At 43.5% G+C, this 16,795-nt stretch overlaps 1 protein-coding gene across 1 annotated transcript in view; it reads right to left on the bottom strand.

Annotated features, from left to right (window-relative positions):
- LOC126106183 (ankyrin repeat domain-containing protein 23-like) overlaps positions 1-16,584 on the bottom strand; it is a 33,262-nt gene extending 16,678 nt beyond the window's left edge. The window contains exon 1 of the mRNA XM_049912420.1: positions 16,514-16,584. Within this exon, the coding sequence (XP_049768377.1) occupies positions 16,514-16,584 (71 nt within the window). The remainder of the gene's footprint in view (positions 1-16,513) is intronic.
- Positions 16,585-16,795: the final 211 nt, after the last annotated feature.

Below are 16,795 nucleotides of genomic sequence, written 5' to 3'. Positions count from 1 at the left end.
GGGTTACAGGACTGGAATAGGTGGTGGTGGGAGGGTGCATGGGACAGGTTTTACACCGGGGACAGTTACAGGGGTAGGAGCAAGAGGGTAGGGAAGGTGGTTTGGGGATTTCATAGGGATGAACTAAGAGGTTACGAAGGTTGGGTGGACGGCGGAAAGACACTCTTGGTGGAGTGGGGAGGATTTCATGAAGGATGGATCTCATTTCAGGGCAGGATTTGAGGAAGTCGTATTCCTGCTGGAGAGCCACATTCAGAATCTGATCCAGTCCCGGAAAGTATCCTGTCACAAGTGGGGCACTTTTGGGGTTCTTCTGTGGAGGGTTCCGGGTTTGAGGAGATGAGGAAGTGGCTCTGGTTATTTGCTTCTGTACCAGGTCGGGAGGGTAGTTACGGGATGCAAAAGCTGTTTTCAGGTTGTTGGTGTAATGGTTCAAGGATTCTGGACTGGAGCAGATTCGTTTGCCACGAAGACCTAGGCTGTAGGGAAGGGACCGTTTGATGTGGAATGGGTGGCAGCTGTCATAATGGAGGTACTGTTGCTTGTTGGTGGGTTTGATGTGGACGGACGTGTGAAGCTGGCCATTGGACAGGTGGAGGTCAACGTCAAGGAAAGTGGCATGGGATTTAGAGTAGGACCAGGTGAATCCGATGGAACCAAAGGGAGGGAGGGGGGGAGAGGGGAAGACGGGGGGATATGGGTTTTAGGGGAGAGGGTGGGGGGTCGCTCCGGCCCCGGGAGCGGGGGGACTTGCCTAGGGGGGAAGGAGGGACGGGTGTGCACTCGCACACACACACACATATCCATCCGCATATGCACTTACCAAACAAAAGCGCTGGCAGGTCGATAGACACACAAACAAACACAAACATACACACAAAATCTAGCTTTCGCAACCAACGGTTGCCTCGTCAGGAAAGAGGGAAGGAGAAGGAAAGACAAAAGGATATGGGTTTTAAGGGAGAGGGTAAGGAGTCATTCCAATCCCGGGAGCAGAAAGACTTACCTTAAGGGGAAAAAAGGACAGGTATACACTCGCACACACACACATATCCATCCATACATACAAGACACCTTTTTTGATGAAGGATGGGAGACTGCATGTAATGGGTTGAAGGTGTTGATCTACGTAGGCAGAGATGCGTTCTGTGGGGGCTTGGTAACCAGCTACAATGGGATGGCCGGGATGATTGGGTTTGTGAATTTTGGGAAGAAGGTAGAAGGTAGGGGTGCGGGGTGTTGGTGGGGTCAGGAGGTTGATGGAGTCAGGTGAAAGGTTTTGTAGGGGGCCTAAAGTTCTGAGGATTCCTTGAAGCTCCGCCTGGACATCAGGAATGGGATTACCATGGCAAACTTTGTAAGTGGTGTTGTCTGAAAGCTGACGCAGTCCCTCAGCCACATACTCCCGACGATCAAGTACCACAGTCGTGGAACCCTTGTCCGCCGGAAGAATGACGATGGATTGGTCAGCCTTCAGATCACGCATAGCTTGGGCTTCAGCAGTGGTGATGTTGGGAGTAGGATTAAGGTTTTTTAAGAAGGATTGAGAGGCAAGGCTGGAAGTCAGAAATTCCTGGAAGGTTAGGAGAGGGTGATTTTGAGGAAGAGGAGGTGGGTCCCGCTGTGACGGAGGACGGAACTGTTCCAGGCATGGTTCAATTTGGATAGTATCTTGGGGAGTTGGATCATTAGGAGTAGGATTAGGATCATTTTTCTTCGTGGCAAAGTGATATTTCCAGCAGAGAGTACGGGTGTAGGACAGTAAATCTTTGACAAGGGCTGTTTGGTTAAATCTGGGTGTGGGGCTGAAGGTGAGGCCTTTGGATAGGACAGAGGTTTCGGATTGGGAGAGAGGTTTGGAGGAGAGGTTAACTACTGAATTGGGGTGTTGTGGTTCCAGATTGTGTTGATTGGAATTTTGAGGTTTTGGAGGGAGTGGAGCTGGAAGTGGGAGATTGAGTAGATGGGAGAGACTGGGTTTGTGTGCAATGAGAGGAGGTTGAGGTTTGCTGGAAAGGTTGTGAAGGGTGAGTGAGTTGCCTTTCCGGAGGTGGGAAACCAGGAGATTGGATAGTTTTTTAAGGTGGAGGGTGGCATGCTTTTCTAATTTGCGGTTGGCCTGTAGGAGGATGCTCTGAACAACCGGTGTGGATGTGGGAGAGGAAAGATTGAGGACTTTTATTAGGGACAGGAGTTGATGGGTGTGTTGATTGGCTGAGTGGATGTGTAGGTGAAGGATTAGGTGGGTGAGGGATGGATATGTGTGTGTGTGCGAGTGTATACCTGTCCTTTTTTCCCCTTAAGGTAAGTCTTTCTGCTCCCGGGATTGGAATGACTCCTTACCCTCTCCCTTAAAACCCATATCCTTTTGTCTTTCCTTCTCCTTCCCTCTTTCCTGACGAGGCAACCGTTGGTTGCGAAAGCTAGATTTTGTGTGTATGTTTGTGTTTGTTTGTGTGTCTATCGACCTGCCAGCGCTTTTGTTTGGTAAGTCTCATCATCTTTCTTTTTAAATATATTTTTCCCACGTGGAATGTTTCCCTCTATTATATATATATATATATATATATATATATATATATATATATATATATATATATATATATATATATATATATATATATTCCCAGATTTTGTGTTTCTCAACCGTATTCTGCCAATAAATTGTTTTCTTACCACTAATAAATGTTTAAGCGCTTAAAAACACTGCTCATGCAGTGAACGCAGTTGGATTTAAATTAACAGTCCGGAAAAAAAACGATTCACTACACTCAACTGTGTAAAGCTGGTGAAATTCACTTAGATTACTGTGAAAGCTTCTTTTATGCACTTAACAATAGTGTTCTGCAGCTGCGTAGTGTACTAACTAAGAACTATTCTTACATGTGATACAGCTCATTTTGGAACAGGCCTACGCATTCTAATATGCTTACTGAATTACTATTGTTCTCTGAAGAGCATTTCTCGTTTCATGGTAAGCCAGATGTTTTCCCCTTATATGCAATTTAGAAATACTGATGCACTTTTAGTACCATGCCAGAGTTATGAACATAAAAAAGTAACATTATAACTGTAGTAAAACCTGTTTTTACATTTGGAGACTGTACATTTTGCTGCCATTTTTGTTTGGTCCTGTCCTAAGCTTTTTCTCTCTGAACTACTTGTTTTCCTGCTATTAAAAATCGACATTCGGAAGTAAGTGAAGGATATCTTGTCATCCTTCCCTTCAAACAGCGTTTAGAAAGCTCCATCCTTCCCTCTTCTTAAATTAATTGGATGGTGATCCCAAATTATTTGGTTTTTCCTTTTCCTTTTCATTAGTCGACACAATAACAATACTTAGATTTTACTGTCTGTTCATTTCAAACAAAACTGTACATTTAAAAACAATGAATAATTTACATAACACATTAAAATTAAATGAATGGGTTTGATGATGAAAGTACATTGCCTCTCATCTGCTGACTCGTGCGGTGGCGACGGTGATTTTACCACCGAGTGTGTAAACACTGGACTTCTGACAATGGTGACGGTCAATTGACCTGGCGGAAAATATCCGCTGTGAGTGCAACCGGCGTTAAAGACCTGGTCAGAAAGAGCGCGGCCTGGCGGTCCGACCTGTGGCCTTGAACAGCAACGGCAACGGCCAGGCCGCATCGTTGTTGTATATAGGTGTCGATCACACAGAGCGCGACTCTGGCCGGATCGCCGGTGTCGAGTTTCAACACAGACAGATTCGCAGCAGCCCGGAGTGGCTGTTTGCATTTGTTGTGTCGTACATTATTTTTCAAGGAAGATATAATTTTTTACTTTTGTGTTTAACGTCCCTTTATGACACAACTGATTCTTTTAATATGTAAAGAACGAACAATGGGCATGCCTTCAGGAAAAACGCTTAAATGTTGCTCAAGAATGCATTTGTAAAAGTTAACAATAAACTGCTGGTTCATCTGATTATTCACATTGTTGCCTCACTTGCTTTTGTTAATTTCTTCCACGTGTGGATGTAGAAATAAAAATAAAGATACTTCGTAGGCAATAGCTGTAACACGGGTATATAACAATTTTGCACATCTTCAACGAACGAGATTCCTTAAAGAAAAACATACAATTTTTAAATTTATCATCATTTTTTAATTTTAGTTCGATTCTCCTTTAGAGTTTTTCATTGCTCTAGCTCATCCTGTAATTCTGTTTACATATGTTTCATATCATTATTACATCATTTTATCAATATTTTCCGGTTATTTTACAGGTATTTTAAATCATACATAACTGAGCCCTAAAGTTACAGCTATTTTTTATATTCGTAAACTGAATGAATTCTCACTAGGGGCCACTGCCCCCCCCTCCCCCCCCTGTGGGCGCCACTGCTACAGATGAGGTAATCGAAGTCAATACATGCTATCACAGCTGATGGAATAAATGTGTCACAGTTCTAATTACACTTCGAAATTCTTGTGAAAAATCAGCACTAGTACTAAACGGGTCATAATGCAGGAAATGTACTGGTGAAAATCGTAGTCCTAAAAGACTACAGAGGAGGCGGCAGTTGAACTTTAGTTCTTCTCAGTGTACAATCACCAACTGCAGAAAAATCAAGGCCCTCTCTACACCTACAGGATGGAAGGACTGAGGAAGTTACTCCAGCAGCAGCCTCGCGTCACGTGCTGGCCGCTGGCCACCTCGATGCACCGGTCCTTTAACAACATGAAAGCAGGAGAGAGAAAGACGGCTCTCCCAAATGGATCTTGGTCATCTAAAGTACAGTGACACAGCTGCCCCTAATGCTTAAGTGCCGCAGCTGCGGCAACGAGCTGTCACAGACTAGATAGGTCCTCAATGCTGCCAATAGGCCTATCGTTCTGGGATGGGAAACACTTTTGTTTAACGTCATGTAGGACGCTCCAGCTGGGTTTGGGGCAGAGCCATGGTCTCGTAGAGAACTCGCCCACTGTTCTGTGCTGGATTATTTAACATGAACTCGACTCCTATAATAAAGCAACTATTTAAAGCAAAAAGAAAAACAAAAATCAAACATTTGCGATGATAATAAATGTCTTTCCACGAAAATAGACAAAGTCGATTTTCATTTACTTTTATGAGTAAAATCGGTATAGTTTTTTACATTCGAGTGAGAAACTTATCCCGTCTGTCAAGACCTTTATGTAAAAAAAAAAAGAGGAAACATATTTACATATTTCCACTCGCGAATACCAATGTCAATGATGTAACAGATGCCAAATCATCCTTATAATTTACAAAGTCATGTTGAGAGAACCAGCATACATGTCCTCCACCAGTCTTTCTCCTGCTATATGCACTCAACACACACCACAATCAATCTTCTATCAACCAAATAAAGACGAGAAATGTCAAGAAGCAGTCAGTCGGACAATTTACATGGGAGGGGATAATGGACCAGCGCAAACACATTTCCTTATTGAATCTTCTCAAATTTCCACATGATCACGAAAGCTGTCCAACACATACGAAGTACGAGGTGCATTCAAGTTCTAAGGCCTCTGATTTTTTTTCTCCGGACTGGAAAGAGATAGAAACATGCGCATTGTTTTAAAATGAGGCCGCGTTCATTGTCAATACATCCCAGAGATGGCAGCACCATACGGCAGATGGAATTTTACCGCCAGCGGCGAGAATGAGAACTGTTTTAAATACTTAAAATGACGACGTTTTCCTTACTTGAACAGCGTGCAATCATTCGTTTTCTGAATTTGCGTGGTGTGAAACCAATTGAAATTCATCGACAGTTGAAGGAGACATGTGGTGATGGAGTTATGGATGTGTCGAAAGTGCGTTCGTGGGTGCGACAGTTTAATGAAGCAGAACATCGTGTGACAACAAACCGAAACAACCTCGGGCTCGCACAAGCCGGTCTGATGACACGATCGAGAAAGTGGAGAGAATTGTTTTGGGGGATCGCCAAATGACTGTTGAACAGATCGCCTCCAGAGTTGGCATTTCTGTGGGTTCTGTGCACACAATCCTGCATGACGACCTGAAAATGCGAAAAGTGTCATCCAGGTGGGTGCCACGAATGCTGACGGACGACCACACGGCTGCTCGTGTGGCATGTTGCCGAGCAATGTTGACGCACAACGACAGCATGAATGGGACTTTCTTTTCGTCGGTTGTGACAATGGATGAGACGTGGATGCCATTTTTCAATCCAGAAACAAAGCGCCAGTCAGCTCAATGGAAGCACACAGATTCACCGCCACCAAAAAAATTTCGGGTAACCGCCAGTGCTGAAAAAATGATGGTGTCCATGTTCTGGGACAGCGAGGGCGTAAGCCTTACCCATTGCGTTCCAGAGGGCACTACAGTAACAGTAACAGTAATGTTTTGAAGAAAAAATTCCTTCCTGCACTGCAACAAAAACGTCCGGGAAGTGCTGCGCGTGTGCTGTTTCACCAAGACAACGCACCCGCACATCGAGCTAACGTTACGCAACAGTTTCTTCGTGATAACAACTTTGAAGTGATTCCTCATGCTCCCTACTCACCTGACCTGGCTCCAAGTCACTTTTGGCTTTTTCCAACAATGAAAGACACTCTCCGTGGCCGCACATTCACCAGCCGTGCTGCTATTGCCTCAGCGATTTTCCAGTGGTCAAAACAGACTCCTAAAGAAGCCTTCGCCGCTGCCATGGAATCATGGCGTCAGCGTTGTGAAAAATGTGTACGTCTGCAGGGCGATTACGTCGAGAAGTAACGCCAGTTTCATCGATTTCGGGTGAGTAGTTAATTAGGAAAAAAATTGGAGGCCTTAGTTCTTGAATGCACCTCGTATTAGTCCGCTATTCCGCCGTCTAGAGGACAACATGGTTAAGTCAAGTACATTCCTTCATTGCAACAGGCCTCTCCATTCGGACAGCTCCTGCTGTTAGTGGGAAACGTGAATCATTCATGCTACAAGCCACCGCTGACGCACCATGCATCCTTAGAGAAAATCCTCTTAGGAAACCGGCCACATACTTATTTGTTCGCTATACTTACAATTAAATGTTACGATTACATTCTCAATTGAACGACATTCGACAATGAGCGAAGTATTGGAAATACATCCTGCTGATGGCTGTGGCTTTGGAAACTGAAATACCTGTACCATTCTTATGACTTGACGTACTCCTCCCTTTGCTATCACAGTATTCCACATCATGTCCATACCTTCCTTATGACTGGTCAAAGTCATTTCCTTTGCACATGTCAGAACACAAACACATACTTTATAAGCCTGATTCTCAAGGCAAACCTATCACACATCCCCTACTACTAAGTATAATACTTTGTCAATAACTGATTGCCAGCAATACGAAATAATACTGACGGAAAATCAACGATGGGTGAACATGTCTCATAAGTTTTCTTGCGAGTGGTACCACTGTGTCCTAGAAAGAGAGGCGTAATTCGTTTTACAAACAGCCAGATGTTAAAAAACACAACCATATTACAATCACAAGCAGTCTTGATTCTACAGGTGCTTACAAGTATCCATGTTAAAAACTATACTCGCTTTATAAATCTGCTTGTGGCATTACCTCTGAATGAAGTGTTTTTTTACAGACAAATACTGTGACACTGAATATAGACGGTGATTGCCGGAGTGTATAATATCAGACCAACACTGCATTTACATGTTGGCGACAATGCAACCTCATAATAAAATTACCGAATTTTGAAAGTGATTCAGCTAAGCAGCATGGTATCGCCGCCACCGCTAGATATTTCTCCAGTATTTGTAATGCATTCTGTCTAGATGCCATATCAGAGTTTTGGTTATATATCGACTGGGTTATAGGTGATGGTTGATTGGGAAGGATCACAAACAGTAGTAGATAATGTGCTGACTGAGGTCGTACGAAATGTACACTAGTGTTTCAGATCTCTAGTGCTACGCTTTCTGTAGAAATGCTGTCTGGCATTTGGAATCAAGTCTTTCCATTCAACCACATACCTGCGTTGGATCCTATGGAGAACTCCTTTAATGATTACAGTCACTAGTGAATCGTATTATGGCACTCTCATATCTTGAAACGAGCCACCTTTCTAGAACCTATCTGAAACAGTAAAATTCCACTGTGGTTTTTAGGTGGTCCCTTTGCACCTGCAACTGCTATTCAGACTCTGCACTACCATCCCTGCAGCTTTGCACATGTGATAGATCCAATGTAAGTTGGAACTGAGTAGAAGTCAGAGAAAGCTGTATCTACAATCTTCTGCAACCCATGTAGAAACAGGCTAAGCTGAGTTACTGTGACAGGGCTGTGTTTTGGCCCTTTGATAGAAACGATAACTGGGAGAAGGACAAGGATTTTGCTACTGCAGTGTGGTGTGTCTCCAAACTGCATACAAGTACTACAGATCCGCATCACTCAGCATCCATTCACCCCAACATGCCATCTTCATTATTCTGTACCATCAAACAGAGAAAAATTGCAAACTATAAAAGCTTCACAAACTTCATCCAATAGAGAACTCAATAAGATTTTTACCGCATCTCTCTTGTCCCATATATCGAAAGCAAATACCGCATGCGTGCCGGCTTTGAGCACATGTGATGATCCTATTCAATATACAGATATTGATCCACTGCACAGACCAGTTTAAAGTTTCATCACCTGTACTGTAGGAGGATGATTGTATCCCACAGACTGTACTGTAATTCGCAAGAGACGCTCCCCGTGACCCTGTATCATTGTTTGAAACATTGTTTTTTTTTCTGTTGTAACATTCTTTGTATCATGCTGTACATTTTGTTTTTCCGTCACGGCTCTGAGGTCTGTGTCAGGTTCTAAACTGACATTAACACATTCTCATCCACTGCCTCTCACAGAAAACTAGACCTCGCACAGTGTAAATCATGTTACTGCTGCTACCACAACACACCACATACACTGGATGATTTTAAATAAAAGACAGTTACAACATAAGCAAACTGGAAGAGTTTGACGGCATTGTGGAGAGTTTCCAAACTGCAATCCAAACTTGATTAACAACCTCTACATTTAAACTCATCTGTCACAGTGATGGAATAGCTGACGGCTCTGCATTCTGTTTCAACTGATTCCTCATATTGCAGTCACGTGCGCAATCACTGTTTCGGTGCTATCCACCCACAGAAGGCGTTGCCCCTCCACCAAAATTCTTTCTCCATCTCAAGCAAAGTGATGTCAGTCAATCATTATGTGGTAACCAACAGCGTGCCAGTGGACAGATGGGATGGAAGACACCATTGATGTACAGGGCTATTACAAATGATTGAAGCGATTTCATAAATTCACTGTAGCTCCATTCATTGACATACGGTCACGACACACTACAGATACGTAGAAAAACTCATAAAGTTTTGTTCGGCTGAAGCCCCACTTCAGGTTTCTGCCGCCAGAGCGCTCGAGAGCGCAGTGAGACAAAATGGCGACAGGAGCCGAGAAAGCATATGTCGTGCTTGAAATGCACTCACATTAGTCAGTCATAACAGTGCAACGACACTTCAGGATGAAGTTCAACAAAGATCCACCAACTGCTAACTCCATTCAGCGATGGTATGCGCAGTTTAAAGCTTCTGGATGCCTCTGTAAGGGGAAATCAACGGGTCAGCCTGCAGTGAGCGAAGAAACGGTTGAACGCGTGTGGGCAAGTTTCACGCGTAGCCCGCCGAAGTCGACGAATAAAGCAAGCAGGGAGCTAAACGAACCACAGCCGACTCTTACGGAAAAGGGTAAAGCAGAAGCCTTACCGTTTACAATTGCTACAAGCCCTGACACCCGATGACAAAGTCAAACGGTTTGAATTTTCGGTGCGGTTGCAACAGCTCATGGAAGAGGATGCGTTCAGTGCGAAACTTGTTTTCAGTGATGAAGCAACATTTTTTCTTAATGGTGAAGTGAACAGACACAATGTGTGAATCTGGGCGGTAGAGAATCCTCACGCATTCGTGCAGCAAATTCGCAATTCACCAAAAGTTAACGTGTTTTGTGCAATCTCACAGTTTAAAGTTTACGGCCCCTGTGGGGACACGTGTATCTGGACATGCTGGAAAATTGGCTCATGCCACAACTGGAGACCAACAGCGCCGACTTCATCTTTCAACAGGATGGTGCTCCACTGCACTTCCATCATGATGTTCAGCATTTCTTAAACAGGAGATTGGAAAACCGATGGATCGGTCGTGGTGGAGGTCATGATCAGCAATTCATGTCATGGCCTCCACACTCTCCCGACTTAACCCCATGCGATTTATTTCTGCGGGGTTATGTGAAAGATTCAGTGTGTAAACCTCCTCTACCAAGAAACGTGCCAGAACTGCGAGCTCGCATCAACGACGCTTTAGAACTCATTGATGGGGACATGCTGCGCCGAGTGCGGGAGGAACTTCATTATCGGCTTGATGTCTGCTGAATCACTAAAGGGGCACATATCGAACATTTGTGAATGCCTAAAAAAACTTTTTGAGTTTTTGTATGTGTGTGCAAAGCATTGTGAAAATATCTCAAATAATAAAGTTATTGTAGAGCTGTGAAATCGCTTCAATCATTTGTAATAACCCTGTACTGTAATAATAAGCGTCACAGTTGATAGTGTGAACAATTTTAGCAATTTTACAGTAATTACAACACCAACCAATGATGTGACAGCATGTTTCCAAATTTCAGTATCATAGCTAAACCACCCCTTCTCTACTTTGCGAGTATCATTGTGAATGTAGATAGACGACTGAGCAGTACGTCCATTCATTGTTAAGTCTCAAACACATACATCATCAAAGTATGCCAGACAGCACTCTACATATTTCTAACACCTAGAGCATAATGCTTAATTTACGTTCTATCTCTATGCGGATGGGAGTCACAGAGCATTCTCGCAGTCTTAAGATACAATTGGAGACTGAAAGACCTTGTCGCACTGTCTTTGACCAGCCCACCCTGCAACACCATTACCAATTTACTCAGCATCCGACCAGAAGTAGACCGCTACATTCCGCGACTCGTGAATGAATGGAGCTTGCCGAGTCCTCTCCCATCCAAGTGCACAAAGTTTCTCCAGATGCACCCATCTCGAGGGGGTTAGCACTCCTTATCAGTGTATAGTAACAGATTTGAAAGAGTTTGTGATGTAATAGCAAATGGTTAAGAACAAGAAAGGGGTGACTATTGTGCATGATGGAGCTCCAGACAAAAAAAATGGCTCTGAGCACTATGGGACTTAACATCTTAGGTCATCAGTCCCCTAGAACTTAGAACTACTTAAACCTATCTAACCTAAGGACATGACTCACATCCATGCCCGAGGCAGGATTCGAACCTGCGACCACAGCAGTCCCGCGGTTTCGGACTGCAGCGCCTAGAACCGCATGGCCACCGCGGCCGGCAGCTCCAGACAGATTGAGTTCGATGCATTTTATGTAAATCAACTATGCCAGAGATAAGATAAACACACGCACTCCTTAGCCTACACAGTTCTGAACTTAAAACAGGCTATAATGTTAGATCGCCTGAGTTTCCAACCCATCAGTCATGTGCTATGCCGTGCTGCTAACAAAATGCTTCAAATGGCTCTGAGCACTACGGGACTTAGCATCTGAGGTCATCAGTCCCCTAGAACTTAGAACTACTTAAACCTAACCAACCTAAGGACATCACACACATCCATGCCCGAGACAGGATTCGAACCTGCGACCATAGCGGTCGCGCAGTTCCAGATTGAAGCGGGCTGTTAACACTCCAATGTACATCTACATCTACATTCATACTCTGCAAGCCACCCAACAGTGTCTGGCGGAGGGCACTTTACGTGCCACTGTCCCTTTCCTGTTCCAGTCACGTATGGTTCGCGGGAAGAGCAACTGCCGGAAAGCCTCCGTGCGTGCTTGAATCTCTCTAATTTTACATTCGTGATCTCCTTGGGAGGTATAAGTAGGGGGAAGCAATATATTCGATACCTCATCCAGAAACGCACCCTCTCGAAACCCGGATAGCAAGGTACACCACGATGCAGAGTGCCTCTTTTGCAGAGTCTGCCACTTGAGTTTGCTAAACATCTCCGTAACGCTATCACGCTTAACAAATAACCCTGTGACGAAACGCGCTACTCTGTCAACCCGACCTGGTACAGATCCCACACTGATGAGCAATACTCAAGTATAGACCGAACGAGTGCTCTGTAAGCCACCTCCTTTGTTGATGGACTACATTTTCTAAGGACTCTCCCAATGAATCTCAACCTGGCACCCGCCTTACCAACAATTAATTTTATATGATCATTCCACTTCAAATCGTTCTGCACGCGTACTCCCAGATATTTTACAGAAGTAACTGCTACCTGTGTTTGTTCCACTATCATATAATCATACAATAAAGGATCCTTCTTTCTATGTATTCACAATGCATTACATTTGTCTATGTTAAGGGTCAGTTGCCACTCCCTGCACCAAGTGCCTATCCGCTGCAGATCTTCCTGCATTTTGCTGCAATTTTCTAATGCTGCAACTTCTCTGTATACTACAGCATCATCCGCGAAAAGCCGCACGGAACTTCCGACACTATCTATTGGGTCATTTATATATATTTTGAAAAGCAATGGTCCCATAACACTCCCCTGTGGCACACCAGAGGTTACTTTAATGTCTGTAGACGTCTCTCCACTGAGAACATCATGCCGTGTTCTGTTTGCTAAAAACTCTTCAAGAAATATATTTCCAGAGCAAGACATAAATCCTTCTTGCAGGCTTCCCTATGATAAACTATGGTAACAAACTGTAAAACGAAAAAATTGCTTCCTTAAAACAGCAGCTCGGTGTGATACGTGCACAATGTAGCTCTCCAGAGAGGGTATAGCGTCCACTGTTCACATCCGATCGTGGTTCAGATATTATACTATGCTCGCATAAGTCCTATATAAAATGATCGTTAGTAACAGAGTATATCTCTTACAAGGAAACAGACAAATGCATAGCAGCGGAATTACACATCATGCCGCTGCTAACTCTGTAAACAGTACATCTGTCAAGCAGATGTACAGGGTGTGATTCAAAAGCTTCAAGACTTAAATCAGAACTAGAAATTTATTGGACATTTAAGTACAGTGGACTAAAATTCTTCAAAATATGGTGCTTCAGCATCAGCAAAGCACTGCCAGCGCGTCTTCCACTGTTTGTAGGCTTTCTGGAAGGCCTCAGGCGTCCTACTGTCAAGGGCTCCTGTCGAAGCTGCTGGATGGAGTCGAATCGCTTCCCTTTTAGGCCTGTCTTGATTCGGGGGAAGAGCAAAAGGTCACTTGGAGCCCAGTTGGGGCAGTAGGGTGGCTGTGGCAGTGTTGTCACGTTGAACTTGACCAAAAATTAGGCAGTGATGCGTGACGTGTGAGTGGGCACTGTGTCGTGGTGGAGAATAAAATTGCCCGTGACCGCCGAGTGGATGCGGCAAACTCGCTCGCTCAACTCGATAGTCATTGTTTAAAAGTTCCGGCACTCTGTCCAAATTTTGATCCGTTTGGCTTGATGATGGCGTCCCAGAGCGGTCGTCGTCTTCAACATTCCTGCGGCCATCTTTGAAACGTTTGTGACACATGAAAACTATTGCACAGGACATGGCTTCTTCCTTAAAGGACTCTTGAATCAGAGAGTCTCTGTGGCGGTTTTGTTCAGTCGCACGCAAAACTTAATCACATAATGCTGCTCCATTTTTGCCTCTCACACTTTTCGACTGAGGTCAATGACACACACTCACGCTGCAAGCAATGTGCACTCTCCGGGGTCCCGGAGGCAACTGCCTCAGTGTCAGTTCATTCCCTGAGACCCCCCACCTACTTCCCCCACCCAGCGGAACCGGTCCACGCGCTCTCCCCTACTCAGAAATGAATCAGTCTTGAAAATTCTGAATCACGCCATGTATACATGGAGCTTGCAGTGTCTCAGAAACACCTATCGCTAACTTAGGTTCATCTTGGTTATGAAACTGGTCTCAATTTTCTACCCAAGATGCGACAAGGGAATGGAATACATCTCATAAATCTTCGTTCGTTTAGAGGAATGTGTCGAAACAGGGTGGTCACGTTTCATCACACATGAGATGGAAGTCCTCTGATGACGGAGAGGTTTGCTGTTAACAATTGCAAGTAGACAGTGCTCTAAGTCAAATACAGAACACGTGGTTGTATACAAGTTGAACGCAAGCTATCCTGACAGAACAGTGGAAAAAATGGTCAAATGACCTGCGCCAACATCTCCCTCCCTCTGTAGAATGTATCATCAGTCTGCCATTAAATTGTACCTCGTTACAGCTCCCACTCAATCGAATACTCCGTCCACTCTCTGTTATCCTTTAACATAGATGTATGTAAGTTTAGAGGTAGATGGTTCTCTGTTTTCCTTAAAGGTGTCAAATACAGTAGTCAACTCACTGTCCCCTCAATAGACATACAGTAGAATGCTGCCTTGACGAAAAAAAGTAACTGTTTCCCTAGTTCCCTTCGCTTCCATGTCAATGTTTTCTCGGATTCCTCTTGCTGTCGTATACTTGTCTCCACGTACAAGTATTGTTCTATGCCAACCAGAAGACACGCAATTACTTCCTCAATTTCACCATATTGCAGCGTATTTTCCCTCAATTTATATGTATTTTCCATCACCTTTCACAATTCCATATATTTTTTATGTCACGCGATCATGACATAACCTCTCGTTCAGTGTGCAGTCAAAATTAGTTTGTCGGCTGCGAGGATCCTGAACGGTTTTCATTTGTCACCTCCACTATTCATAGATTCTGCACTGATACAGGCCACTGTGTTTGATTTGTATTCACATTCTGCACTGAATTCCTTCGATCATTTCAGTATTCTGTTATCGTCAGGTGGTGGGTCTGTGTTCGAGTTCCACTGTGGTGCATAGTTATTGTGCCATTGGTTTCGGCTATTGTGTCACTGCATGCTGGAATTAAATCTATCATCATTTTTTTGTTCATGGTTAAATTGTGGGTGCCCATTTCCATTCGGCAGCCTCACATTACATTGCTGATGCTTAAACCATTTCCTATTATGGATAGGATTAATTTTTTGCATGCTTACCTGAAGATGCTTGGTTGTTTGCATGCTCTTTACTTATTTTAATACCTTCCTGTGCCAAGACTATAGCATCTAGTACAGAAAGGTATTCCTCAGGGTCATCCTTTGGTACATTAATTAATCTTTAATGTAGCTTGATAATCTTAATTTCAACAACCTGATCATGCATCAGCTTGTAATTGGTTCATCCCAGTACCTTGTTTTGTTGAGATACCTTTCAAATTTCTTTAGTAAACTTCCTTGGTTGGGATTATAAAGTTCTGGGCTGTAAAGCTAAGTATGTTTGTGTTCCTGAATGCAGGGCACCCAGTATTTACTCACAAATGCCCATTTGAACTGTTCGATAGTATGCCATCCATCTATCATTTTGTTGACCACATGATGGCATCTCCTTAGATATGAGAAACAGTGAACTGCTTCTCTGTCCACGTACTTGGTTTTATATTGCGAAAAATTTTAATAAATACAACTGGGTGAACAGACTGTTTTACAGTATTAAATGTCTGAAATTGTGTGTTTAGCTCAACTTTCTTCAACCATCATACTCGAGGCGAATGGAGCTGCCACCATAACATTAGCTGGTTTGGGTAGTTTTGTTTGTCAGCTGTCGTTCCCAGTTCTGTAACTATAGAGGTATTCATAAGTATCCGGAACACTCAGTGCACTACACTGTGTGTTCATTCAATGCATTGTGTTGCCTCCTACCTTCTTATTACTTGATATTTCTCATTCCAAACTGGAAATGTGTCTAGCTATGTCATGTTGCAAGCAAGATAACTCAACTTTTAATTTTTTGTTTATCTAGTTCAGTTTTAATCTCTTCAGCATCCTGATTGTTACTGAAAGCTAAACTGTTGCTGGCTAATACGACCTGCAATCTCGTTGTCTTTTGCCTCTAGCCAGTTACTAATCTCTTTCTCAACTTCCTGAGTCCGGTCAGCTAAGTGCCGATCGGTGTTTCCTTTACACACTATTTCGAGGTGCTCTATGCGACTAGTCACCTTTCAACACTGTTTGTGCAGACTTAAGTTTGTACTTCAATAGCTAGATTGCTAACTAATAAGCTCCTGATAAACCTTTTTCACATATTTTTGACTGTACCTTTTCGGACTGATTGTTTATTTGTGATGCTGGTTCCTTGTCACAATCAGCTAACTTCTGTTCAAATTGTCTATAGCATTCCTTATCCCATTTGGCCAAATTCAGTTCTAATTGCCTGTTCTTTTCTATATCTCATTCTTCATGTTTTCTTAATTGTTCGACAAAAAGGATCTGGCAGTGGTGAATATGTCAGTGCCAGTGCTTGCAGCCTCCTATCCACTAAAGTATGTGCTGCGTGAGTGAAATAGGTTCTGTTTGGCTGCCACCACCTGCCCCCAGCATAGTATCTGCTGTAGCAGTGGCTACACTATCACTTTCTGGCATTACCTAACTCAGGTACATTTTCATGTGATACTAAATCTGAACTGAGTCCTTGATCCACTCTGTATCCAGATTTCACCATGTCTGATTCCTAATAACAGTATACATATCAACACGTGAGTTAAAAGTTACATAAATAAAAACTAGCACCTTAAATAGAATAGGACAAAGTGACACACACAGTTAACTGCTTAAAAATGCCACAGGAGATGCTGGAAGGTTTCTTGGGGAATGGCAGCCCATTCTTCTCGGAGTACTGTACTGAGGAGAGGTATCAATTTCGTTCGGTGAGG

This window comes from Schistocerca cancellata, chromosome 10 (assembly GCF_023864275.1).
Source record: "Schistocerca cancellata isolate TAMUIC-IGC-003103 chromosome 10, iqSchCanc2.1, whole genome shotgun sequence".
Taxonomy (NCBI): domain Eukaryota; kingdom Metazoa; phylum Arthropoda; class Insecta; order Orthoptera; family Acrididae; genus Schistocerca; species Schistocerca cancellata.
The sequence above is the reverse complement of the archived record's forward strand: the minus strand, read 5'-3'. Positions and strand labels throughout refer to the sequence as shown.